Source organism: Malus sylvestris, chromosome 5 (assembly GCF_916048215.2).
Source record: "Malus sylvestris chromosome 5, drMalSylv7.2, whole genome shotgun sequence".
Lineage (NCBI taxonomy): Eukaryota > Viridiplantae > Streptophyta > Magnoliopsida > Rosales > Rosaceae > Malus > Malus sylvestris.
In genome coordinates, this window is record NC_062264.1 from 7,653,735 (window position 1) to 7,681,388 (window position 27,654).

The 27,654-nt window shown below is 39.4% G+C and overlaps 1 protein-coding gene, 1 long non-coding RNA gene and 1 pseudogene across 3 annotated transcripts; 1 reads left to right on the plus strand and 2 right to left on the minus strand.

Moving 5' to 3' along the window:
- Positions 1–3,033: 3,033 nt before the first annotated feature.
- LOC126622118 (uncharacterized) lies at positions 3,034–4,340 on the plus strand. 2 transcript variants are annotated; one of them, XR_007623334.1, is made up of 3 exons: positions 3,034–3,255; positions 3,363–3,436; positions 3,520–4,340. It is a non-coding gene; the product is annotated as an uncharacterized LOC126622118 (long non-coding RNA). The 2 variants fall into 2 exon arrangements; XR_007623335.1 differs by having other exon boundaries at positions 3,034–3,436; positions 3,520–3,617; positions 3,793–4,328.
- Positions 4,341–8,223: 3,883 nt separating this feature from the next.
- LOC126622109 (tubulin-folding cofactor C-like) lies at positions 8,224–9,317 on the minus strand (annotated as a pseudogene).
- A 1,390-nt stretch (positions 9,318–10,707) lies between these two features.
- LOC126622108 (tubulin-folding cofactor C-like) lies at positions 10,708–14,198 on the minus strand. Its single transcript, XM_050290766.1, has 3 exons — positions 14,083–14,198; positions 13,050–13,307; positions 10,708–12,122 (listed from the first exon to the last, which is right to left on the minus strand). Exon 3 carries the CDS (start codon positions 11,962–11,964, stop codon positions 10,897–10,899), a length of 1,068 nt encoding a protein of 355 aa, XP_050146723.1. The 5' UTR covers positions 11,965–12,122; positions 13,050–13,307; positions 14,083–14,198; the 3' UTR covers positions 10,708–10,896.
- Between the last annotated feature and the right edge of the window lie 13,456 nt (positions 14,199–27,654).

Below are 27,654 nucleotides of genomic sequence, written 5' to 3' on the forward strand. Positions count from 1 at the left end.
AGGATCAGAGGTTTGACTTCGGCTTCCGGTTGATTGTTCTCCTTCTCCTTGTCTCTCATTCAACTGCCAGGATAAGGAGAAGCAAATGGATAAGAGATGATATGAGATACTTTTGCTTTTGAAGAAGTAACTTTCCACATGCTTATTCTTGAACTGTGCTGGAGGGTTTTCTGGTGCCCTTCAGAGTATAAGGCCGACTCAAAAATTTGAGGGTCAAAACAAGTCCATCAAATCTAGAGTACGTTCGACCTTGATGATATGGGATACTTTTGCTGTTGACGGAATAATGAATGTGGTATGGAAAGGTGTCGTGCTGTAGTGATCTGTTTCAGCTCACCGTTGAACCTTCTGCTTCAATCTTTTGCATGGCAGAAGTGGTGTGCAACCTTTGCATTTAAATGGTCCTTCAGAACATTCCTTCATAGTGACTCATCCACGCTTGGCAGCTTCAGTGTAAAGAGCCAATATCTGATCAACTGTCATGAGGTATTTGCCGGTGGAATTCGTGACCTTGACAGCAGTTGAGGATGAGTACTCGAGAGCAATGCTAAGTAAGCAACCAGGCAAAGGCTCCAGGCAGTCAGTTCCAAATTGGAGGTTTGATTTCAGGTTCCGACTGACTGCTCTCTTTCTCCTTGTCCTGTAGGTGTGGACAAGGACAAAGACAAAGATAGGGAGAAAGCATGATATGGGATACTCTTGCTTTCGACCCTGATGATATGAGATACTCTTGTTCTTGGTGTGGCTTATTTGCTGAGGTATTATCGGGGGGAAATAAAGCTGAGTATTTCGAGAGGTTATGTTGAGGGTGCCTTTTCGAATGCGAGAAAGGGTTGAGCATTTTTGCAGGTTTGTCTGTCCGTTGAGGAGGGAGGTCAATGTATATAGGGATTTCCCAATAACAAGTAGTAATGCTATTCCTTTACCCTTCTTGCCAGCTTCACGTGTTTTAATTTTGTCAGAGCACTTTGAAAAAGTGGTATGTGGTATCTGGAAAGCTGATATTACGTGTGAAGATTACATACAAGCTTTATCTAAGGAAATCTGGCTCTCGAAGTTCTGAGAGTTGTGCCTCTTCGGTTTTCGAACAAGCAATCCCGTCGAGGATCTGACTCTCGAGATTCGGAAAGCGGTGCTACTCCGGTTTTTGAGAAAGTAATTATGTTGGGAGTCTTTTCTCGAATGTGAGTAAAGGTTGGACGTTCTTGCCAACCTGTCTTGCCGCAAAACACGGAGGTCGACACACATAGGGACTTTCCAGTTGTCAAGCAGTGGTGCTGTTCCTTTACCCTTATGGGTAATAGTAGGGTAGCTGGAACTTCGAAATTCTCGTGCCTAAACTTTGTCAGAGATCTTTGACAAAGTTATATGTGGTACCCGAGGAGTTGATGGTGCATATGGAGAGCGGTGATTGAACAATAAGATTCACGTGCTTTTTACTTCACCAGAAATCTTCGACAGATTGCCCGTAATTTTCGCAAAGCTGATTGTGCATGTGACAGGTGCTGACGAGGCTGAAAAAGCAGGTGATTCTTCGATTTCTGAGATCGGCCCTCGTGATCTCTGAGCAGCCCAGCTTTTGAGAAAGCAAACGCCTCTTCGATTTCTGAGATCGGCCCTCGTGGTCTCTGAGCAGCCCAGCTTTTGAGAAAGCAAACGCCTCTTCGATTTCTGAGATCGGCCCTCGTGGTCTCTGAGCAGCCCAGCTTTTGAGAAAGCAAACGCCTCTTCGATTTCTGAAGCTCCGTCGAGTGCAGATTTTTATAGAGGCTGGCATTAAGTTCCACAGCACACCTGAATCTCTACCAGTAGAAGCTCATTTCTTGCACTTCTAAGATCTTGATTTGTCTGACCTCTTCCTTCTTCAACACATTTGAAAATGTCTGGACCCTCCGACCGTCGTTTTGACCTGAACCTTGGAGAAGAGACAGCCACGCCTTCTCCAGACAACATATGGCGCCCATCCTTCATATCCCCTACTGGTCCTCTTACCGTTGGGGATTCTGTGATGAAGAATGATATGACCGCTGCAGTGGTGGCCAGGAACCTTCTCACTCCCAAAGATAACAGACTACTTTCCAAACGGTCTGATGAGTTGGCTGTTAAGGACTCTCTGGCTCTTAGTGTTCAGTGTGCAGGTTCTGTGTCTAATATGGCCCAACGCCTATTTGCTAGAACCCGCCAAGTTGAATCATTGGCTGCTGAAGTGATGAGTCTCAAACAGGAGATTAGAGGGCTCAAGCATGAGAATAAGCAGTTGCACCGGCTCGCCCATGACTATGCTACAAACATGAAGAGGAAGCTTGACCAGATGAAGGAATCTGATGGTAAGGTTTTACTTGATCATCAGCGGTTTGTGGGTTTGTTCCAAAGACATTTATTGCATTCGTCCTCTGGGGCTGTACCTGGTAATGAAGCTTCAAATGATGAACCTCCAATGCCTCCTCCTTCTGGGGTTTTGTCAAGTACTGAGGCTCCGGATAACCACCCTCCGGTGCTTTCTCTTTCTGGGGCTCTACCGACTGCTGAGACTTCCCCTAAGCAACCTTTGTGAAGGCTCCCTTTTGTTTGTTTATTTTGACTCATGTATATGTACATATTTGTGGCTTATCGAAAATATTAATAAATAAGCTTTGCTTCATTTCAATATATTGTGTTAAATACACCAAAGCCTTCTTCATAAAGTTCTTTGAATTTTTGCTTTTGTTGAAACCTGTATTGTTGAAGCTTTGTGAGTGAAGCATGTAGTTTGAGGTAGTGTTCCCTTAATTTCCCGAGTGAGGAAAACTTCTCGGTTGGAGACTTGAAAAATCCAAGTCACTGAGTGGTTGTGAGACTGCCGAGTATTAAGGTGCAGTAGCATATGGTGGGAGTCCCCCAAGTCTTCAAGCGAAGAGAGTTGCCGAATGAGGTGTCTCGCTTGTTACTAATTTGTCAAAGTAACGAATCCTTGTTTCGATGTCACACATTCGCATATGCCTTGTCTAAAAATATTTCCAACTTTTGTGTGTTTGATGCTGCATGCTATTGACTAGACAAGATCAAGTGCAATTAGTAGCTTTTCTCTCTTTTTCATCTTTTTCTTTGGTGGAATTGCTTTTCGTTTCCACTAATCAGCCTGAGTGGATGCAAGATAACACCATTCTCTATAGCTCAGATCGCAAAGTCGTCTTCATGAAAGTTGTTCCTTATCTTGTGAACTACAACATCTCCAAATTTGAGATCCATCGGAGTAGTACAACTCCAGAAATTCAGGTATGATGAGTAACTGTTCATCAATTTTCTGTTAACCCGTCAGACTTGTTGTGAGCTTCTAAACTCCATTTTTTCTTGTTCATCTCAACATACTTTCTTCATCGAAGTTGTTCCTTAACTTGTGAACTACAACATATCCAAATTTGAGGTCCCTCGGAGCAGTATAACTCCAGAAATCCAGGTATGATGAGTGACTGTTTATCATTTGTCTGTCAACCCGTCAGATTTGTTGTGAGCTTTGAAACTCTATTTTCTCTTGCTCAGATCAGCATGCTTTCTTCATTGAAGTTGTTCCTCAGCTTGTGAACTACAACATATCCAAATTTGAGATCCCTCGGAGCTGTATAACTCAAGAAATTTAGGTATGATGAATGACTGGTTATTATTTTTCTGTCAACCCGTCAGATTTGTTGTGAGCTTCGAAACTCCATTTTCTATTGTTCAGATCAGCATGCTTTCTTCATTGAAGTTGTGCCTCATCGTCTCTTTCATAACATATCAAAAATTCAGAATGAACTAATGGTTAAATATTTCCAGATCTTCGAAACATCATAGCAGCTTCGAAATCTGCAAGAATCCGACTGTCATGTTTGGAGCTTCAACACTTTAATTTCCGCCGCTCAAACAGAAATGGTTCCTTCTTGAAAGTTGTTCATATGCTCAAAAACTATAGGGTGTCCAAAATTCAGCTCCATTGGAGAAGAGCAGAGGTTGCAGAAATTTGATAGATGAAAGGAGGCGGAAGAGGGAGAGAGAGAAAAAGTCTCTTGGGTTGGATTTCTATTTTGGGGCAGATTCCAAGTTTTGTAGCACCTTCATTATTGATGAATTGCTTGTACTTTTGTCTATTATGAAACTTGGGACTTTGGCTTGTTGTTGGATCTATTATAATATGTTTGGGAACATATATAAGTGAATAAATAAGAAGGAAAATTTTGGGCCCTTGTGGGTGTAAAACAAAAAATGTTTATGTTTACCCAAGTGTTTTTGTACAAGTTCAAGGGCATCTTGGGTTTTGTGAACAAAATTTGTTTATTTGGAGCAAGGTTTTGTGTTGAAGGTTTGTAGGTGAAGCTTTGGTGTTGAAGCTTTCTAGGTGAAGCTTTGATGGTGAAGCTTTCTGGGTGAAGCTATGTAGGTGAAGCTTTCTAGGTGAAGTTTTTTTAGGTGAAGCTTTGTAGGTGAAGCTTTTTTAAGTGAAGCTTTTCGGGTGAAGTTTTTTGGGTGAAGCTTTGTGGGTGAAGCTTTTTAGGTGAAGCTTTGTGGGTGAAGCTTTTTTAGGTGAAGCTGTTTGGGTGAAGCTTTTTGGAGGTGAAGTTTTGTTTGGGTGAAGCTTTTTTAGGTGAAGCTTTTTGGGTGAAGCTTTGATGGTGAAGCTTTGTAGATGAAGCTTTCGAGGTGAAGCTTTGATGGTGAAGCTTTGTAGGTGAAAGTATGTAGAGGGAGCTTTCTAGGTGAAGCTTTTTTAGGTGAAGCTGTGTAGGTGAAGCTTTTTTAAGTGAAGCTTTTCGGGTGAAGTTTTTTGGGTGAAGCTTTGTGGGTGAAGCTTTGTGGGTGAAGCTTTTTAGGTGAAGCTTTGTGGGTGAAGCTTTTTTAGGTGAAGCTGTTTGGGTGAAGCTTTTTGGTGGTTTAGTTTTTTTTTTTTTTTTTTTTTTTTTTTTTTTTTTAGGTGAAGCTTTTTGGGTGAAACTTTTTGGATGAAGCTTTTTTGGGTGAAGTTTTGGAGGTGAAGCTTTTTGGGTGAAGCTTTGTGGGTGAAGCTTTTTAGGTGAAGCTTTGTGGGTGAAGCTTTTTTAGGTGAAGCTGTTTGGGTGAAGCTTTTTGGAGGTGAAGTTTTTTTTTTGGGTGAAGCTTTTTTAGGTGAAGCTTTTTGGGTGAAACTTTTTGGATGAAGCTTTTTGGGTGAAGTTTTGGAGGTGAAGCTTTTCGGGTGAAGCTTTTTGGATGAAGCTGTTTTTTTTTTTTTTTTTTTTTTTTTTTTTTTTTTTTGGCGCTTGACACGGTCTTCATTTGCTTGTTTTGTAGTGACTGTGGAAGACGGATTGCTTTCTGATTGAGAAGGGTTCCGGCATCGCTTTGCACCATCTTCATGTGGGTAATATAGGAACTTCCTTATGTTTTGATCATGCATGTAGTGATAGAATTTGTTTCTTCTTATTGTAGATGTCAGAGCCTGGAAGTTCTAGTGATGAGGGCTCTTCTAGCTTTAGCTCTAAGTCTGAGTCTGCAATGTCGGAGTCTTCAGGGTCTTTGTTAGAGTCCTGTACTAGAGAAACATTGGATGATCTTCCCAACCGTCAAACTTTAGCTATTGCTAGTTCTTCCTCCATGGCGTTGGGTGAGGGGGTTTCTCCTGATATGTCTTTGCCTCGGCGGAGGCATGGTTATAAGCCTGCGCCATCACCTCAGAGTAAGTCTTCCAAGTATTGGCATTGATCATGTATTTAAAGAAACAATCACGTAGGCCTGCCGTGAAGGCTTTGAGGGCAGTCTTGTCGTCTGCCTCGGCACACCGGGAGTATTCATGGCTGAAGCGGCCAGCATACATACGTAATGACTCGTCTGGCCTCTGGCGGATAGTGTACAGGTCATCTGCAGAGTGCAAGCGATCGGTTTGGAAAATGTGTTGGGAAACAAATAGTTTCCTCAATTCCTCAAATGAGTCTACCGTCTCAGGTGTAAGACGACAATACCAATTTAGAGCTCCGCCAGAGAGGGTGGAGGGGAAGAGAAGACATCGCTCTTCGTCGGTGTGCATCCGGTATGCCATGGTGGACTCAAAGAGGTTAAGGTGCTCAATCGGGTCCTCTTTTCCAGTATAAAGTTGCAAGCCAAGCTTCTGCTTTGTCTTTGCTTGAAGGGGGGTGTTGAGGATCCTCCTTGTAAGAGGGCCAGGCCTGGGTTGGTTCCAGTCAGGTATTTCAGCCTGACGTTCAGCCTTCAACTTGTTTACTTCCTCAAGAAGTTGTAGGACAAGGAGGTCCTGAGCGGAGTTATGTGCCACTGGAGCTTTCTTTCGTAAATCTCCATCTCCTCTTGGAATTAGGAAGGTTTGATCAAGGGCATGTGATTTTTCCCTGGACTCGCTGTACTGGCTTCCAGGGTATGTCTGTCGGAACACCTCTGAGTCCCCTGTACCCTCATGTCTCTCTAGGACTTGTTGCCCCTTCCCCAAATTGGTGGCCGGCTCGGGCCGTGGCAGGGGACCGAGTCTCTCAGAAATCCTTGGGTCATTGATCTTTGAGCTTATATGGATGGAATTCTCTCGACGTTGCTTCAGGAAATCCCGACAATCGCGAAAGACGGCTTTCGATCCTTCTGCCCCTTCAGCAAAGAGGTGTCTCCCTCCGCTTCTCATGGTTCGGGTCGAAGCAACTGGGTTAAGAGAAGCCTCATGTTGATTATCAAATCGAGGGGTAATTTGTTCCCTATCAGGGATATCTATGTCGAATGCATGTGACCCTCCATGTTGGAGGGCACCCAGTTGATGGTTGACTTCCACGGGGGCAACAAGCTCGCGTGTCTGAGCTTGCCTAGCTTCGTGAAGTGTCTCGAAGAGCTTCTCATATTGCTCCTGGAGGACCTCATTCCTCATTGCTATCTTGTTGTTCTGAGCTTCCAACTCATCGACTTTAGCTTGAAGAAGAACTCGTTTTCCTTCCTTCTTTCGTTGTTTCGCACTATGTGCAAGGGGGTGTCATTCTGTGTGCTGTGGCTTCCTTCGCTTCCCATGTTGGAGAGGGATGCCTGATCAAAAGAAAGTGTACGAATGATAGAAACCAGCTTGACACAGCTGAAGAGAGTAGGAATAAGTGTCGTTTCCCACAGACGGCGCCAAATGTTGATGCACAAAATCAGCGAAGACTTTGGTACAACAGAAAGTGTCAGGTTTTGTGACCTTCGCTTGGTTGCTTCGGTCATTAGTGAGGATAAGTACGTAAATGAATAGAGACAGAGAAGCAAACACAGGATGTACGTGGTTCACCCAGATTGGCTACGTCCACGGAGTAGAGGAGTTCTTATTAGTAGTGAAGGGCTTACACAAGTACAAAGGATCAAGCTCTCAATTTAGTGAGTTCTTGTGAATGATTTAACACAAATGGCATTAGCCAATATTGTGGGGGAATGACCCCTATTTATAGAAAAACTTGTAGCTTTGTCACATTGACATGTGTCATGTTATGATTGGTTCTTGATGTCGACACGTGCTGCGCTCTGATTGGCTTCTAATCTTGACACGTGTCGAGTAGTGATTGGCCTCCTGGTCGGAGGGGAACTCTTCTGGGTCCTTGACAGTATAGCGTTGGCCGGTGCTCGGTAGTTTCGGGATTGGTCAAGTATGGTACAAACAAATATGTTAACTAATCAATCAAATAATTTCGTTTTAAATCTTGAGTTAGTGTTAGGCCTTAAAGCCCAATGGGCTTCGAAACGTCAAGCTCATTAACTTAAGTTGTATGACAACTTAATGACTAAAGATTCAAAAGGGCCAAATAGCCCAAAGCCTTTAAACGCCCAACCATATCATGAAAAAAGGCTTTGTTCTTTTTGTCACTTAAGTGAAGTGACTATAAAGGACTTTATAGCCAAAATTCATTAGGGTTCTCTTCTGAGGAAATTGGAGAGAACAAAGGCTCTCCCTTTCTCTCTAGGAGGCCGACCCCCTTGGAAGGGATTGACTAGCATCAATCCTACTCCAAGGTCACTCATCTTCTTCCTCAACCATCCTTGGTGTCGAAAATTAGAGGTCTCCAACTTTGGGGACTTTTGGAGAGCCCAATTCTTCCATCCATATCTAAGAAAACATGGAGCCAAGAAGCAAAGTTCCTCCATCCAAATCCATGGAGCCAAGGAGCAAGGTGAAATAGGCAAGAAGGCCCTCACATGGGTGATTAGCCTTTGCTAAGCAAAGAGGTGCTTTAAAGGTATAAAGTTTTTCAACTCACTTTGTTTTGAATTGAGTCTTGGTTCACCATAACTACTAAGCTTTGAATTTCATGGGTAAAGTTTTGTTTTTGAGTGCATACAAGCATGTTTCCGCCTTTAATTGTTAATTACATGTTGTAGATGTTGCTCAAATGAACTTGTTTTTCACAAATTTTCCTTCACATTTCTCTCTATCTTCGTCAAGACTGGCCTCCATAAGCTCTTCCTTAATTCCTTTATAGGTCAAACAATACGGCGCAAACCTCACCGCATAACTATCCTCAATTATTGGCCGGCTCCTCACCCTCAAATAAAAATCACTCATTTTTGCATTGTGAATCCGAATTTGATGCGAGGCCATCACAAAAACACACCCTTCAACACCATTAACCAAAACTAAACCCGTCACAGGGCCAGTATAAAGCTTGCAATTCCTTAATCTGTGAACAAAAAACACTCTCACGGAGCCCATTAGCGTCACCCCACAAGAATCAAGGCCCGAAATCGAAAACTCTCTGACTTCCGATCCCTTAAAATTATGCACCAAAATCTCTCATTTCTTGTTCCAGAAACCTGAGGAGTTTGGAACTTGAAAACCCGATTTCTTCTCAGGTTCTTGCTCTTTTTGCTCTTCTTTGGGTTCGATGATTGGGTCTTTTTTGGTGGGTTTGTTTCTAAAAGAGAATTTCTTTTTGGGTAACAACTCGGCGCTCAAAACATTAAGACTCCGCCGCAAATCTGACGTCGTCTTAAGCGAGGAACGAACTTCATAGGAGGGTAAGAAGTACGAGTTCTAGGCGACAAGCTTCTCGAGATTGGAGATGGAGGATGAGAATTGGTCGAGATGGGATTTGACTTGAGTCAGATCATAGAGTCGGTATTGGGCGAGTTGGGACTCAATGGAGCTTTTGAAATTGGAAAAGCAGGAGAGGAAAGTTGATGTGGACTCGAAGGAAGGAGAAGAGGACGAGTCAGACTCGGTAGATTAGCGGGTGAGTGAGTTGTCTAGACAAGTTTGGTGGCGGTTGGAGAGGCGGTCGAGCATTGATTAGTGCTTTTTTTTGGAGGGATGGATCTACAGCTAGGAGGTTAGGGTTAGGGTTTGATGACAGAGCTACTTCTTCTCCATTTTCCATCGATGGCAGCGATGGGGTTGATTTGAGAAAGCAAAAATGTGCAAAATCTGAGAGAAAAACGAGGGAATTCGATATTTGGGTTTAGCCAAATTAACAAGAGCCTTGCTTCATATGCCAATTTGTGGCACCATTCATCTTGAGAATTGATATCCGGATTTCACCTGGAGAATTAGAAACACCTCAAAATTAATTTTAAATATTTTTAATTTTCTCCAATATCTTAACGCAACTATTTCACCAAACAATATTGCTTATAACAAGTGTACTATCGAAATCTCAATCCAACAACATGAGACTTCATATTTGCAAACAGATGCAATATGTTCCTGAAACTAGCAGAGTAAAGAAGACCCATTTACAGAAAGGAAGTTAACTGACTCGAACAGGAACTCACAAGATGCGGATTACCATCAAGTCATTTTCACCATCTTAAGAGCGCCGAAGCAAGTTCCCAGAGAAAGGGTTGTGGCAGGGGGAAACATAAAAATCTCAATCGAAAACAATGAATTATTTTCCTAAACGAGAACCTTACAGAATCATAACGCAAGTACTTCACTTTCTACTCATGAAAACCAACTGAAAGTGGTTAATCAATTGAGAACTTAAAAACAAAACGAAAGAAAGGGTTGATTTATTAAACATGAATACTTGCGAAATTGTTCACATTAAAAGAAATGATTGTTTGATGCTAGGGTTAATTCTAAATTTAATCCCTAGCAATCTAAGAATATGTTTTCCTTTCCACTAGATTTCCTTGCACTCTGTTAAACTTTAATCTTAAATAAAGGGAGAATACAAAATGTACGCTAAAGCTCATAAAGGGGAGCAAATGTGTAGTCAATGCTAACAATCAAACATAAATTGTAGATCAAGTTACATGCGCATCAAGTATGTAAAAATCTGTCATATATGTAGCACCATTTCAATGAGAACAAAATACAGAGACAGGGATTAATCCCAAGAAGGTAAGGAAATCTAAAGGGGCTCTTACTATTCATGCTCCCCCGTGAAGTCCAGCACTACCACGTGGGTGTCTTTTACACCCTTTATTCCAATCTAATTGCATTCTCTTAAAATAATATGCAAATATACACATGCAGCCTCAATCAGTTTGAGAAAAATTGTCTAATATAGTTGAAAACGTTAAATGAATCATCTGAATTCTTTCCCCATTGCTAAACATCTATTTGTAATTTTGGGATTCAAACTACAACTTACCCTAGTTATCAGCTTACTGTGTCAAGAAAACAAAAGTTTATATAACTTGAGACTTCACTTTTACATGTCTATAATGTCAACCGATAACAACCCACACAGACACCGCAGATCATCAAACTCACAGCTGAAGAAAATACCTTATAAATCCAGACCCCGCAGATAAAATTGAAACTGACTAGGAATGTAAATTCATATAACCATAGGCTTAAGTAACAGGACACTAGTCAGTAATCAGAATGCAAGAGAAACCAATAGACTCAACATTTCCGTAATCCATATCCATATTGACACCAAATACAACAAAAGAATGTTACCCTTGTACACCAAGCACACCCTAGTGACAAACAAAATGGATAACAAACTAACTCTCCACGGACCTTGAAATATCAACCAAACCAAGTCTCTCATTCTCCGGCAAAACAGACCAATTGGGCGACTGAACTGCCCGCAACCATAGGAAATCATCCACGTTGCTCCATTTCTCTGTCTCTTCGTCAAGACTGGCCTCCCTAAGCTCTTCCTCTATTCCTTTATAGGTCAAACAGTACGGCGCAAACCTCACCCCACAACTATCCTCAATTATTGGCCGGCTCCTCACCCTCAGATAAAAATCACTCATTTTCGCATTGTGAATCCGAATTTGATGGGAGGCCATCACAAAAACACACCCTTCAACATCATCAACCAAAACTGAACCCGTCACAGGGCCAGTATAAAGCCTGCAATTACTTAATCTGTGAATAAAAAGCGCTCTCACAGAGCCCATTAGCCTCACCTCACAGGAATCAAGGTCCGAAATCGAAAACTCTCCCACTTCCGATCCCTTAAAATTATGCACCAAAATCTCTCCTTTCTTGTTCCGGAAACCCGGAGAGTCTGGAACTCGAAAACCCAATTTCTTCTCAGGTTCCTGCTCTTTCTCCTCCCCTTTGGGTTCTGCAAATGGGTCTTTTCTGGTGGGTTTGTTTCTGAAAGAGAATTTCTTTTTGGGTAACAACTCGGCGCTCAAAAACTCAAGACTCTGCCGCAAATCCGACGTCGTCTTGAGCGAGGACCTAACTTCATAGGAGGGTAAGAAGTACGAGTTCTCGGCCACGAGCTTCTCGAGATCGAAGATGGAGGAGGAGATTTGGTCGAGGTGGGATTTGACTTGAGTCGGGTCACAAAGCTGGCATTGGGCGAGTTGGGACTCGATGGAGCTCTTGGAGTTGGAAAAGCGGGAGAGGAAAGTTGATGTGGACTCGAAGGAAGGGGAAGAGGACGAGTCGGACTCGGCGGATCGGCGGGTGAGTGAGTTGTCTAAACGAGTTTGGTGGCGGTTGGAGAGGCGGTCGAGCATTGATTGGTGCTTCTTTTGGAGGGATGGATCTGCAACTAGGAGGTTAGGGTTAGGGTTTGATGACAGAGCTACTTCTTCTTCATTTTCCATTGATGGCAGCAATGTTGATTTGAGAAAGCGAAAATGTGCAGAATCTGAGAGAAAAATGAGGGAATTTGGTATTTGGGTTTAGCCAAATTAACAAGAGCCTTGCTTCATATGCCACTTTGTGGCACCATTCATCTTGAGAATTGATATCCGGATTTCACCTGGAGAATGAGAAACACCTCAAAATTAATTTTAAATATTTTTAATTTTCTCCAATATCTTAACACAACTATTTCACCAAACAATATTGCTTATAACAAAGTCGAATAGTTAGAGATCATATCATTTTCTTCCTTGTTTCGTAATGAACAATATATCAAAAGGTCACACAATCTTTTTAGCGAAAAAACAATCACATAATTATTGCTTATGTCCATACAATTCACATATCTCAATTCTCATACTCATAATGTTATAGCATACATACTATTCTTCTTCTTCTTTGTCATAAAATGCCAAAAGCACTCGCATTTATCAATCAACACTTACATGAACAACATGCCAACAAAAAATTGACTTGAAAAACCCCGCTGTCAAATGTTTTATTATTTTGCTGATGTGATGTGCTCAAAATAAATGGTTAGATTGGCCCAAGTGTTATGTTTTTCATGTATAAACTGATAATGTTGGAGGTAGTGTCACAATATATACCAGATAAGCAAACAAAATCAACAAAAACCCAGAAAAGCAGCTCACAAATGTAATTATATGAATGCAGGAGGTCTCGACATCTTACTTGATAATATCATACTCATGTCGATAATCTTGACGAACTCTTTATGATACAAAAAAATCACTCTTTTTCTTTATATACAACTCAGGCCAGAAAACACTAAAACACAATCCCTAAATCCAACTGAATCAGATGTAAAACAAATTCGAATATAATTGTCTATATTCAAAATAAAAAGAATCTATTTGTTTGGAGCAAATGAAATTGTAGTCCCCATGCGAAATTTCTAACCGTTAAATTGGATTAGACAAAATCATGAATTTTTTTTTCAGAAGCCCAATTATATTAAATCACAAATTTGAAGCCGATTTTGACATGCAATAGGTCAATAAGGTAGGAATCGTTTTAGACTAACCTTGATGGGGTGCGATGGAGGAATCATCCAATTACCGTCAGAAAGCTTGAATCCGAACAAAGCTCCAAGGTTATAGGGAGATGTTGATGTGAAATCCAACATGCACAAGGTTGAAGCAGAGGAACTTCAATTTGAAAGATCTGGAGTAGAGTGGCTGCTTGGTGAGGAGAAGTCGCACCAAGTGAGCAGGGGTAAAACAGGACGACGGCCAGGCAGGAAGAAATCGGGAGGAAAGAGATGAGTGCGGGGCCTTTTTGTCTGTGTAAAAACGTAATAATGCAAACTTAGCAGGGGTAAAACAGGAAGAACACTGTGCTTATGAACAGTGTTTCAGAGTGTTTTGGGTTTTAGTGTAGATTAAACTAGCAAAAATGCCCGTGCTCCGCTGCGGGTTTTGAAACCTTAACCACAATTTAACACATCAATTTCTAAATAATTCAAAATACAATTGAAGCAGATAAATCCACATGGTAAAATAAGTCTTTAAATTGTCAAACTCGATCTCATCTGCAGTTGTTTCAACTATATTCAAATCACTACAGGAAACGTGTTCATTTATTTATTTTTGGTCTTTTGTTTTGGGCTTGAGAAATTTTTTTAAGGCCAGCCATATCAGAAGTGCGAAGGTCACGCTTTTGTTGCATGACCAAACTTTACTTGGAAGAGCTTTCAAGCAACATATGTGCATTATCAGCATGACAAACATTTTCATTGAACATTTCTATTCCATTTGAAGAGTTAGGAGTATGATCTTCTTGTGTTGCCTGATTTCTTTTGCTATATCTTGGTTCTTTTTAGCATCATGTGCAAAAAATGAAAATGCCAAACAACAGACTGATAGCTGGCAAGTAATAAAATGAAACGTGCATAAATTAAATTGTAAAATATTCATAACTCCTAAATTTAAATTAAATAAAGGAAATACATAATAATCATATCACATTCACAAAAGCAAGGATTTTAAAATGCTATGAAATTGAAATACTATGGATAGTTTTTTATTTTTTTATTTATTTTTAAGTATATAACTAACCTGTAAGAACAGCAGTTATTATGACTTCCAAAGTTTTTTTTTTTTGTCAAACACTTCCAAAAGATTGATGCAAGCAAAGGAACACTGCCTCTGTACTTGGAACGGAAAGCCTGCAAGAAATTGAAACAGTGATGTTAGGATATCTTTTTTTTGAGAAGAGTGATGTTAGGATATCTCAAGTGCAGATAATGGGCAACATTATGCAATCCCAAAATGACATAAGTAAACAACCACTACCCAGATTAACAACCCATTTCAACTACCAAAATTACACACAAATAACTAAAATTTCAAGCAAACACAACGAACCAACATTCACAATTCTCTTCAATTCCCAAACATGCTCATAGATTAATAAACTGTCACTGAAACAATAAGGAACCAGCGAAATCTTGTTTAACTCAGAGTGAGAAATTGTTACGAATAACAGGCAACATAACGGTTGAGAAGAAAAGAAAAGGGAAAAATCCACAAAAACGAAAAAAAGAAAACACTTGTAAAAGTAGTCCTCCCTCTAGCTAGATGGCCATTCCTGATTCTCTTTTCCTTTTCTGCTCAAACTTAACATGAATAAATGACCATTTTTTTATTTTCTTTGTCTTTCTTTATAGAAAGTCAAACAATTTTTAATGAACGGCTTTAACTGACCATATTAATCAATTTCCCAACTGTAAAACAACAATAAAGAAAATAAAAAAAAAATAGAAAACAACTGGCAAGAAACATTGTTTTAATAAATGACAACAGTAGAAGGAACACGAAAATGGGGATGTATGTAGCCTCCTCTCTTTCAATCCCACCTAGTGATCCCCTAAAAACTATCACTTCAACGTCATATTTCTGAATAAGTAAGTTATTTTTCTTTGCAGGTGTTATACCATAGGACCATTATATTTGGTTTTGAATAAGTAAGTTATTTTTCTTTCCATTTTTTTTGTCACTTGTAAAGATAGGAAAGGGCTAATATTAGGTTACTAAATCAGTATTTCTACAGCAATTTAACTCATTTCCAAAAGCTAGCAGCCGAATTTGTCAATGAAAACCAAATTCCAATCCAAAATCAAAAGCCAAAAATTGTCAAAAAATCCCATTTAAAAATAATAGTACACAAAGAAAGTTGTACTTTTAGCGTTGTTTATGAAAAACTCAGTATACAACTATATATTCCACACAAATTTGTGTAAAAAGACTTGCCTCGGGGATGAAGTACTCCGTCCTCTTACACACACCTATGCCAAAATCTCTATCAGGCAACTTTTCCAACCCTGTAGAAGCCAATATACGAAGGAAATCATTCAACACAGTTACATTCACCTTATTTGAAGGATATGAAAATGATTTCTTTTTAACTAATAATACAATATAAATAACCATTACCCAATTTCAATATCCATTTCAACTCCCAAAATTAGTCAAAATTTACTAACATTTCAAGCAAGAAGAACGAAACAAGCGTAAAATAAATGGAGCATAGTTTGTTCACCATAAAACTGTAATTAACGGTTTTTTCAGTCAAGTAGGGAGCAGAAGAAGAGCTTAATCTACACCATTCAAGCAAAGAATAGGAACAAAAATGATCTAAACCATTGTCTTCTTCCTGTCATTATGTTTACTAACTCATACCGTGTACAAAAACTAATCGCTTAAGATATGACTTGAAAAAAATTCACACGCCTACTTAAAACACATAAAGCATCAAACTTTACTCAATCAGAAATTTATATCGTATATGCTTGCTTATTACTGATTAACCATTGAAAGAAAAGTTTTGAGTTAAGCAGATGCCATTGTCTTCTTCCACTTCCTTAAAACAACCACAAACCCATGTCGATATGGATTTGGGAAAAAAGAAATTTCAAAATCTAATCATCAAAATTTTTTACTTCCTATGTTCTTGGGGATCATCACTATTTTCTTATCTTGAATTTGAACACACTCGAAACTGAATTTCAAAACTGCAAACTTAAATCAACTCTCTTAGTTTTAATCCAAAAATACTTAACAAAAAAATACAATTTAATCCAGAAATTAAATTAATAAAAAAATACACACTCACACACAATTGCTGGGAACTTTTCCAAAATTAATATACAAGCAAAATATGTTGAGAGAGAAGCAAAAGCTTATACCTCCGAGAAAGAGAGTGTAATCAGAAAGCAAGCCGGAAAAAAAAAAATTACACATTACTAAATTTCTTGTTGGGGTTTATCTAAAAAAGGATAAGCGGGTGATGATTACTTGAGAAAAAATGGTTTCCAACAATCTAAATAGGATAAAGCATTGGTTTATACTTTAAATAAGGTTTTCATAGAATCCAATTGTAAAATAGGCTTATTTAGTTGGAATATCACGAGCATGCAGTTGCATATTTATTGGCTATCCTCTACGTCAAAAGGGTTATAGGGTGCATTTTTGTTGGCTATCCTCTATGAAAATACCTTTGCTTTTCAAAATCAAACACCTCATCACCAATAAGATGAGGCAGTCCTTCCCACATCACAACTTACAGAGTCTGATCAGCCTCACACCAACATCACTAACCAAACCATCACCATGGCTGCACCACCTACACCCCCACCAATGACTGCACCTGATACTGCACCCCCAGACCTTCCACCATAAGCCCCAGAACTTGACCAAACTGCCACCTCACAAGACACGCAATCACCACCACATTCATCACCAGAATGTCCCTCCAAACGTCAGACTTCAAGATTTCCATCTCTACCACGCGTCCACCATCACTCTCAGTACATCATCTTCCTCAAAAGGTACGCGGTTTCCTTTATAAAATATTCAGTTTCAAGACAAAGAATCCCAATTGCAGTAAATTGGAAATATATGTGTCTAAAAGGCATTTCACCCAGTGCTCATCCATTCAGAAAAACAAAGTAGAAGCTGGTCATTGCACGATGCACTAGCATTTCAACAAGTTCACCCGGAACCCAGAAATAAAATTTTCAGCACCACCGGAAAACTGAATAGAAAAACAGAAAATGCTCGCATTGTGAAATTGATGATAACCTTGGGAAGCAGACGGTTAATGTTACTAAAGAATGCTCCAACAATCTCAACCCCAAACCAAGCACTTGCTAAACTAGCTAACAAGTAAAGCTAAACGACCATAGACAGCCACAAAACGACACCTAATTGGGCAACTCCCCAAGCTGAACTACAATATCCAATCCGATTTACTTAACTTGCGCCATTACTCAATTTCGACACAACCACAGCTCAAAATTTGCATATGCTTCACGTAATTCTCGTTCTACCACAAATCAACTTCTATCAAAACCCTAATTTTAAAATTTTACTAATAAAACGATTGAATTTGAAGGATGCGGAAGAGAAACCTGAAAAACGCTGTTACAATAGCAAGTGTTGCCGAAATTCTCGAGTCCGAAATATCGCTCGCCTTCCGGAAACTGGTCGCCGAGAGCCTTCTCGAGTTTGGAGCCCGCAGCACCCACCAGACCGGGTCAATACACAACATAAATTATATCGCCGACGACTCAGATCCTCTCTCTTCGATTCAAGTCATATTGTAAAAAAACATAAAAAAAAATAAATCAACACATAAATTGAGGGTGTAAATTGAATTGATTTTATTTTGTATGAATTAAGTTTATTTTATTATTCAAGAAAAAGTGATGTAAAAAGACTTATTACCACTCAACTAAAAAATAAATGATTGATTCCAAAATAGTTTTCACCAAAAGCGTTTTCATCTGTTATAAAATACTTTTAAATTAATTTTTATCAATGATTGATTCCTCACTACTAAGAGGATCAAAAATTGTATGCGCAAACAAAATGACAAAATGGTACCAAAATGGTACCCATTTAATTGCCTCGTATTTGTCACTCAAATAGACTAGGCAAAATTGTACTTTAATATTTTCTATCACCACTAACCTATTATCTTTACCTTGTCATCTTCCTCTAAATGAAATAATTTTTTTAGATAAAAGTTAACTTCGAATTAACTAAGGTGCTAAGGAGTGATATTTGAAAGGTTGCTTCGGTTACCTAATAAAGATAGTCAGCAGAGAAATAAGGGATAAGAAAACAAACACAAGACATAAGGAGTTCACCTTAAGTTGGGCTACATTCACGAAGGTAAAGAAGTTTTCATTTATGTAAGAGTTTACATGATACTGAGGTTTAAACATAATCATCATTGATAAGATCTAACTATTGATTAAGGAATCTTAGGTCCGAAGAAACTTAATTATGGAAGAGTGATTTCCTTTTAAAATTGAGAAGAGTCCTCTATTGTCATTCGCGGTCGATGTGAAACTCTAGTGTTGACACGTGTTGCCTTATGATTGGTCTCCTAATTAGAAAGAAACTCATGTGCTTCGACTGAGGTGCCTCAACACAAACTCTTTAGTAAGTCTTCGAACGTATATAATTGATCGATGTCTAGTAGTTTCGGGTTGGTGAACTATGGTACAAACAATAGTTTCAGAACAAATGTGTACTTTAACAAATCATTGAGACAGTGTAGGGTAAACAAATATTTTGTTTAAGAAATATGTACATGTACGATATGTTGTTTTCATTTGATTTATTTAATGACCACAAATAAAAAGGACATGTGAAAAGTTAAAAATGAAATGTGAAAATCACCTACCTTACTTAACATTGTAATAAGTGTAATTCTATGGACATAGGTATAAGAAATCTTTAGGGAAAGTTTATTTGAACCCATATAACATATCTCTACACCCAACTTAAATTGTAAATGTAACTTGTCTTTTTGTAGCCTATTGCATAATTTCCATCAAGTACAAACATAAAACTACTAAATCCACACCTAATAATCAAACTTTAGCCTCATACAATCTTTATCCTCCATTCATTTTGACTAAAACCCTAAGAGCTCTCATAGAGAAAAACAAGCTTTAGTTAAGCGATGGGTGATGACTTTGAAGTTTTGAATCCTCCAACTAAGCTATATATATTTTTTTGTAAGTTTTGATACAGTTGCTTGTAACATTCTAATTTTCTCCAAAACTTTAAATAGAAAATTATATATGCTGAAACAGTTTTTGACGAAAGCAAATTTATACAGTTAGAATGGTAATTATTTGAAATGTACATGCATATCTGACGAAGAACGGATGCCCAATGATAAAATGCTTCTGAAAGTGCTGCATATATTTCTATTAGAAGGGAAATTTTTGTTTTATCCTTCACCTTTGCAAGAACAACATTCACTTAGTCATTTCATCATGCACTTCTAGCTGGTATTCTACAAGTGAAGTTCTTACTTCCCTTGGCTCTTTTACTATTGGAGACAAAGTTTTAAAGGTTTCAACAGAACCAAACATCTAACCATGAGCTGGTAGCCTAGTGGTAAATGGCGGATTACGAGGCTTCTTTAAAACTAAAAACTGGAGTTCTCGGGTTCGAAACCCATTGCTGGTGTGGAAGCTAGACTTGTGACCAAGATGAGGCTGAAATGCCTCTGTGAGTTTTTTCGGCCCCCAGAAGTGGTGGATAACCGTGGCTTACCACCAGTTGCCCCTATTTTTCAAAAGGAAAAAAAAAACAGAACCAAACATTTTGTGAGGGTATTTTGATTGATAATATCACTCGGTGCATGAGAAACCCTTCCCACGTATGTTACTGCATAAGAAAATATTTCAGCCCACTAAGTTTAAAAGTTTAATGAATTTAGGTGAGTTTTTATTTTGAATAGGTGTAAATATCAATTTACATATTGAATTGGGTTAATTTGTGAGGGTAGATTAGATAATAAATTTGGGTTTAAAGAGATATTTGTCGATGCAAATTTTAGCCGTCTCTAGGTTTGACGAAAATGCACTTGCAAAATAGTCAACACCTTTGATCAAGGACCTAAGCCTCACGCGCCCACGAGGTGGGGGGGAGGGGGGGTGTTAGGCCAGTGGATCTTTGATGCCTAAGTTAGTTTCTCTGAGAAAAGTAAAGTGTTTAGGGCTTTTTTGGGGTAGCAAAAGTTTACCGAAATTTGATAGAATATGGGGTATATATAGGGGAGTGGCTAGTCATGGTGTTAGGGTTTTACCCTACATATGATGGCATCCTATTAGCCAAGGTTTTATGGAGAAATATTCTCAAGATATTAAATAGGAAATAATATATTGAGATACTGGAGTAATTACCGTAATTGATTTAAATAGGGATTACTTATTTAAATGGAGTCAATACTCAATTGGGAATGTATTAAAGATAAGATTTGAACAGTTAATCCTTATCTTTAATGCTTTGACTTTTCCTTGCCAAGGGCATGTGAGCTATAGGCAGTCGTATTCAGTTGTTGGGACCCTTCAGGGGTGTAAGCTACGTGTGGGAGTATTTGAGGAGCCTGCCCATTTAATAAGGGCAATCTTGTCTTTCTTGAACAAAAGTTCATGTGTCGCCTCCATAATATTTGGGATTATTTTAGGCTCCACAAATGCCCCCACACCTGCTGGGTTGCATGTGGGAAAAGGGCAGTAGGTGTAGAAATCTAAGCTGCATAGGCTTGTAGAGTTGTTTCTTTGATCTCATTTCTTGATTTGCAGATAGACTTCTTATAGGAAAAGGAATCCAGTTGCCCCAATACCTATTTAATTTGTTGGAAATGTGCCCTAAAGGCCAATCACATGATGATACTTTACGGACATTTCACATGTTAAACTAATCTAGTTTAATATAAAGGGTAAATATTATTGTTTAAAGTCGTCTCATATAAATGTTATATGCTTAAACGATAAGTCCAAGGAATATGTAATTGAGAGAATGTGATCTAAAGAAATTAGATTCATGAGACCATTCTTTTTCGTATACATACTCTAAACGTTCCTGATCATAGAATTGCCAATTTGACATTGATAGTCCGTTAAGATCCGTATGTGCTATGTCTTCTCTTAGGGAGAATGATTGGACTCGAGTCATTGGTGTGACTGACACCAAGACAAGCATGTAGGTGCTCAATAGAGAATGAGTCCACTGAACATAAACAACGAGGAGTTCTTATACTCATTTCACATTAGAACTCATGGTTAGGATAATGCAAAGTAATCATTTGACCTGAGGCATCATAGTTGTCTTGTGGTTAGGTCTTTGATCTTTGACTATGTCAAAGTCACTCCGTCAGAGGGTGTCCACGACATAGTTGGGGTTAAGCCACTTAACCATGGAGGTAAGTGAATGCAGAACAAGGGATATTTAACCTTTAAACCGTTTGAGGGAGAATACTCTATGATATGATTAAGAATCTCTGACCAGAGTATGAATGTGATTTAGGAAGTTGTTCTAAATCACATTCAAGGTAATCATATAAGTAAATGAATCACATTGGATAGTAAACATGAATAAACTATTAAACCAAACAATGTGGTCAAAAGTATTGTAATGGAGAAATACCGTATTGCATTGTAATCCTAAACTGAATAGGTTCTCCACCACTTTTGATTAGCTTGGGTAGCCATGACATACTGCTAGGTGTCACTTATGGTTTGTGGAAGCCCTAAAGGTATATAATCACTAAAGGGAGAATTGAAAGTATGTTTTAATTCACAATCGATTTGAAGAGTTCTAATCGCCCACTGCCTCGCTAAAAGGAACTTAATGGATCGTACACCGTGTAAGGTAGAGATTGAAGAAACAACGGAGATTTGTAAGGATAATTAAATGGTTTAATTATTCATGGCCAGAATTAATTAATATGTTAATTAATCAAACGAATAAATTCATATTAGACCTCAGGTTAGGTTTGGGCCTCAAGGTCCAATGGGATTTGAATGTCAAGTCCAATAACTCAAGTTGTATGACAACTTGAAAACACAAAGGGCTTGAAAGCCCAATGAACCCTTAAGGCGGTCACATTAGAGAATGAAGGGTTTTGGTTCTTTTGTCACTTAAGTGAAGGGACTATATAAAGAACTTTATAGCCAAAATTTATTAGGGTTTTCTTTGAAGAAATTGGAGAGAACACAAGCTCTCATTTTCTCTCTAAGAGGCTGGCCACCATAGAGGAAAATAGCTAACAATTTTACTTCCTCTAGGTCACTCATCTCTTCATCAATGCTCTCCTTGGTGTGGAGACTTAGAGGTTCCCTATTTTGGGAACTTGGAGAATCTATTCTACCATCCTCATCCAAAAAATCCATGGAGCTAAGAAGTAAGGAATGAAGGCCCTATCTTTTGGGTGATTAGCCTTTGCTTATGCAAAGAGGAATCTACAAAGGTATAATATTTCTCAAGTCACTTTGTTCTTGAGTTGAGTCTTGGTTCACCACACTCACTAGGTTTCATGGGTAAAGTTTTGTTTTTGAGTGCATACAAGCATGATTCCACCTTTTAATTGTTAATTGCATGCATAGATGTTGCTTAAATGAACTTGTTTTCATAAATATTTCCTTCATAATTCTGCCTTAAGTAGGGGATTAAATAAATTTGGAGAACAATCATAATTCCAACAAGGAAGAGAGAAGCCAGAGGCAAATTTCCCCCTTCCCTTGCTTTATTCTTCTCTTGCCTTTACAAAGAGTCGTCTATCGTTGTTGTTCTTCTTCTATGTCCTGCACCAAGGTAAGAAAATTTTGAACTTTTCCTTCTTCTTGAAAACTGGCTCGGCGGGGGCCGAGGAAGTGTGAAACACATGGCAAGGGTGCCACGGGACTGCTATGCTGTATTGGGCAGCGTGGGCTACTGATGGCATGGTATGGGGGTTGGCTCGGCTTAAGCCGAGGGTGCGACTTGGGTACCGGCTGACGTGGGCCAGGTGATGGCTCGGTATGGGCCAAGGGCACAAGGGCACAAAGCTAGGCTCGGGCCCGTTAGAACTTAGAGGAAAGGGAGAAAGGCGCGGAGCGCACGCCCCATTATTTATTATATTTTCATATCATTTATCCCTATTTTTTTTATTAAGGAATTGAATATAAAAGAGCCTTATTACTTTCCTTTTCTCAATTTCAGTCAATCTGCGCACTTAGAACGTTTTTGGTGATAATTCGACTTTTTGGAGGAGTTTTGATGCAAAACCAATTGGAGAATGAAGCTAAGAGGTGGAAGATCATTTTAACCAAATTTCATAATTTTTCATGAAGCCAAACGTTCCAGTTTTCAAAGTTAATCCTACAGAAGTAACTTTCCCTTTAGAACTGTGCAGCTGTGGGAGAATGAATATTTGGAGGCTTTCCCGATTTTTCCTAGTGGCGTGCGATATAGGCTAGAAAGATAAGAGATAAAACTAAGTTTCCCATATTTTTACAAAATTTTCTAGAAGATAAATCGACCCCAAATCTGGAGTGCAAGACAGATGACGTGTTTCCCAAGTCAAGAAGGATTCTTTCCTAGTTTGTGTCATTAATTGTTTAGGAGTTTGTTTTATTTAGGAGAGTTTCTCCCAGACCTTTTAGGGTTTTTCTAGTATAAATAAGTGTCCTAAGCTCTCTCAAAGATATCCACCACAACCCCTGCATCCCCATATAAACCATACCATACTACCAATCACCATCTCCGTAATTTGTGAAGAATAGCTAAGGGACGTGCTTTGCCATGGATTCCGGGTTCTATCTTTCTTTTATTCTTATTTTTATGTGTAACTAAGTTCTTTTCTAAGGTTTATGATGAAGCCATGACATGAATATTTGCGAAGTACTTTGTTGATTATTATCCGATTATATGCCATGTTAGATTCTTAATCTTTGTGGGTATTTTATTCTAGGTTCGAATTTCTAATGATTGATCACCTTTAGGAATTTTGCATCTAGATAGTTAGATAAATCTATGAGGATGACTAATCAATTAGGTTTATTGGAACTAAGATTAAGAAAAGTAGACAAACTAGTGAGGATGACCAATGTCAAGCTAGTTCTACTTGGTTGACTGTCATGATCGATTTCTTGGTGGATTATGTCAAGTTATTGGTCATCACAATTCTTTTCGCAAATTATTGTCGTAGAATTGGCTTATAAATGATTTGACATTGTTTTTGTGAAAAGTGATTTTACTAGTGCTCTTGTTTGTCTTCGTTCAAAAGACTTTGTTCCTTCTTGGCCTTTTCGGGCTTAATGGCTTGCTTGCTTAAACTGAATTCATGAAATGACTTTTTGGTGGTCACATATTTATCTAGAAGGGAATGTGGTTGCCAAAAAATTTTCTAACATGGTCTTATGTTCTTCATAATGTGTGTTTTTCCTTTTTTTTTTCTAACATTTTTCTTTTGGTGCTTTGAAACTTGTTACGCTGGTTTAGACCTTTTAGATTTTTCTTTAGATGGGTTTAGGCTCGACGTTATTGGGGCTCAAAAATGTCACATACCAACCCAACCAAGTCTTAAGGCCTAATTGTCATGCAAAGCCTGCATTCAAGCCCAAACACATGCCAAGGCACGTGATCGACGAGGAATATATTTACAAACATGCCATGCCACGGTGATTAAATTGGATATTCACGCCATGCTTATGCCCATTCATCACGCCATGCTCCCTTAGCCACAAATCATGCCAAGCCCAAGTCACATATTCGGGGCCTGCCAAGTGGATTGTGGTGTGGATGGTTATTGAAGATTATCGGCCAATGTGGAATCGGGGTCATGGAAGACTTTGGGCTGCTTAGGAGCCCAAAGATCCAAGCCTATACCTTTTGTATTTCATGCAAGAATCATTGAGAGAAAACTTGCCTAGTCTATCCATTTCCTTAGCAAGTCAACCCCATTATTAGGATTAAAATAGATTCTTGCATTAAATGCATGTTGAGCCTAGCAAGTCAGGCATTTAATACTGACTTTCCTTTCTTAGCCTGCACAGATAGCCAACGCGCAAAAGCCATGAAGCGCGCTACCAGATTTAGTGCTTGCGGAAGGCTGCCCTTGGAAAGTCGCGTCTCAGGAAAAAGCAATCTGCAGGTCTCAACAGTGCAACTAGTTTACACCAAAATGGGGAATAATATGATAACTAGGGAGAAATGAGGGGAAGACCAAGCCATAAAGAGATATTCCTTTGAAACTTAGAGAAGAACCCTTCATTTACATAAGGAGGGGGATAAGCCAATAAAGGGAAAAACAAAGATGAGATTAGAGTAACACAGAGAGACATAGGGAAAACGTAGTGAAAGAAAACCACCCAGGAAGAAGCCCAGAAAGTTCCACTTAGCCTAGAAGCATACTCCAAGCCCCAAGCATCACCATCTATGAACCTTAGTAATTTCCATAACTTTACACCAAACATCCCAGCTATTAGAAACCTTATTATCACCTAAGGAAAGCCTAGATTATTTAGCAAAGAATGCCATGCAACCATGCAAATCCCTTCTCTCTCATGTAAACTAATAATCTTCTAGCTTCCACAGCACGCTTCACTTGAGTAAGTCATTATCTTGATCTTTCACGCTATCTTTAAGTTGTTGATGTTACCGGGGTATTTTCTAAGACAAACTATCTATTTCGAGACTTGCTGCGAATCCGCACCAAAGGAGAAAAAAAATGACGTTCTCAAAGTCTAAGTCTTTCTCAACTTAAAAGTTCCCCGACATAAATTGGCGACTCTGTTGGGGACAAGTCGCAATCTTCATTTAATGGCTCCTAGATCCAAAAGAAACACTATCAGGAGTGGCAACACCTTAGACGCATGTGAGGCTGCTTCTTGACTCGACGAGTCTTAACGTGAAGGCCAACACCACCAGGAAAGCCAGGAAAATCTGGATGATAAGACATGCTGGACATCATCGTAGCCATTCATGGCTTGGGTGAAGCCCAAAAAGAAATTGATGCGTTCGTGAAAGAGTTGAAAAACTTAATCCCGAAGCCAATCGAGAAAACAGTGATAGCCATGCTCGAAAAGGCTTATCAGGATGAGTTAGTTGTTGCTGTTAGTAAGGGTCCTGAGAAAACACCATCATTTGTCACTCAGGAAGACGTCATAGCCATGCTTGAAAATGAGTTGCACATGAGTTCGAATGACTGGAAATATGTTCCTGAGCCACCATATCCAACTAGCGTTCTCCACATCCCATATCCTAAGGGATACAAGACTCCTAACCTTGTTTTCTTTGACGGGAATAATGGTAGCCCTGAGGAACATATAAGTCGTTTCATTGACGTTTTGGGTCCTCATGTCGGCGAATACAACCTACGTCTCAGGGAGTTCTCGAAAAGCCTAATTAATCATGCCTATACTTGGTACACCACCCTCGCACCAGGTTCTATCGGGACCTGGGAAGAGCTAGCTGGTAAAATTTGTAAAAAAAATACTTCTAGCATGAGGAAAGAGTCACAACAACTCAGCTCAACAATACATGCCAAAAGCACAGGGAAGATTCGATGATTTTTGTTAAACGTTTCCAAGACCTCACCCTTGACTGCTGTGACAAGAAAGACGAGAAAGCTCTTGTGGAGATCTGCATCAGCAACATTGTAGCTGACTATAAGGTGTGCTTGGAAAACATTGGTATCAGCTAGTTCGCGAGGCTCTTGGAGGCGGTGAGGAAGACCAGCTTGTTGGTCAAGCCTTCCACGAGGAGATCTTGGAAAACTGACAAGAAGGAAGCTCATCATGCCCTAGCCGTGGATAACAGATCTAACTATAACTCACAGAAAATGATGAAAAGGGAAAGCGATAGGGAACCCTATCATCCATTGGAAAGCAGCGATGAATAATTCCCAGATATCCTTGATACCATGCTCGTATATGGGGCCATCAAGCTGCCTCGGCCGTACACAACCCCTTCTAGGGAAGATAGAAAGAACCTCAGTTACTGTCGATACCATTAGTATGTGGGACATCCCTATATTGTATGCCAAACTTTGCGAAAAATTCTCCATGCAAAAATCTGTGAAGGAACGCTAAAGCTGCCATGTAAGACGCAAGCCATAGACATTGACCCTCTGCCAAAACGCTGAAAGAAAGAGATGGCAGCTGTCATCACATGCTCTAGAGATGATGATGTCTACCACCCATAGATCAACGACCCGAAGCCACTAGAAGTCATCTTCCAAGAACATAGAGAAAGCTTACTGGTGCAAATACTCCAAGCCGCAGAGCTATGATACTCCATGTTCTCAAGCTAAGGGATAGGGAGATGAGGATGCAAATCTCGTGGATTTTTCCCCAAGCCTAAGTGACGAAGTCTTCACCATCGATATGCCAGAAGAATACAACAAGGAAGCCTTGGAAGAGCAATTGTTCAGCCAAGAAATGACGGTTGTGACTTTGTACAACCTTCCCGACATGGAAACATTTGAGCATTACCTTTCGCAAGGGCAAGGGCCTACTGCAGCGCAAGTCTTCTAGGAAAACCCGAAGTTTAAATCCTTTTTCGACCAGCTTGAATACGACCCGGAAGTAAGGACTACTACTGCTGAAGTTCTCATGCATGTTTCCAATGACTATGGCCCTCAATGCTATACTGTCCAACTGCATAAGGCCTTCATTGAGAACAACAATGCCATTATCTTCACTGACGAAAACATGGAAATGGCTTTCCCTGACCATCAAAGGCCACTGTACCTAGAATGATAGATTAATGACGTCTTCATCAGGCGAGCTTTGGTTGACACTGGTTTCTTTGTCAACATTCTACCCTTGGTAGTGCTCA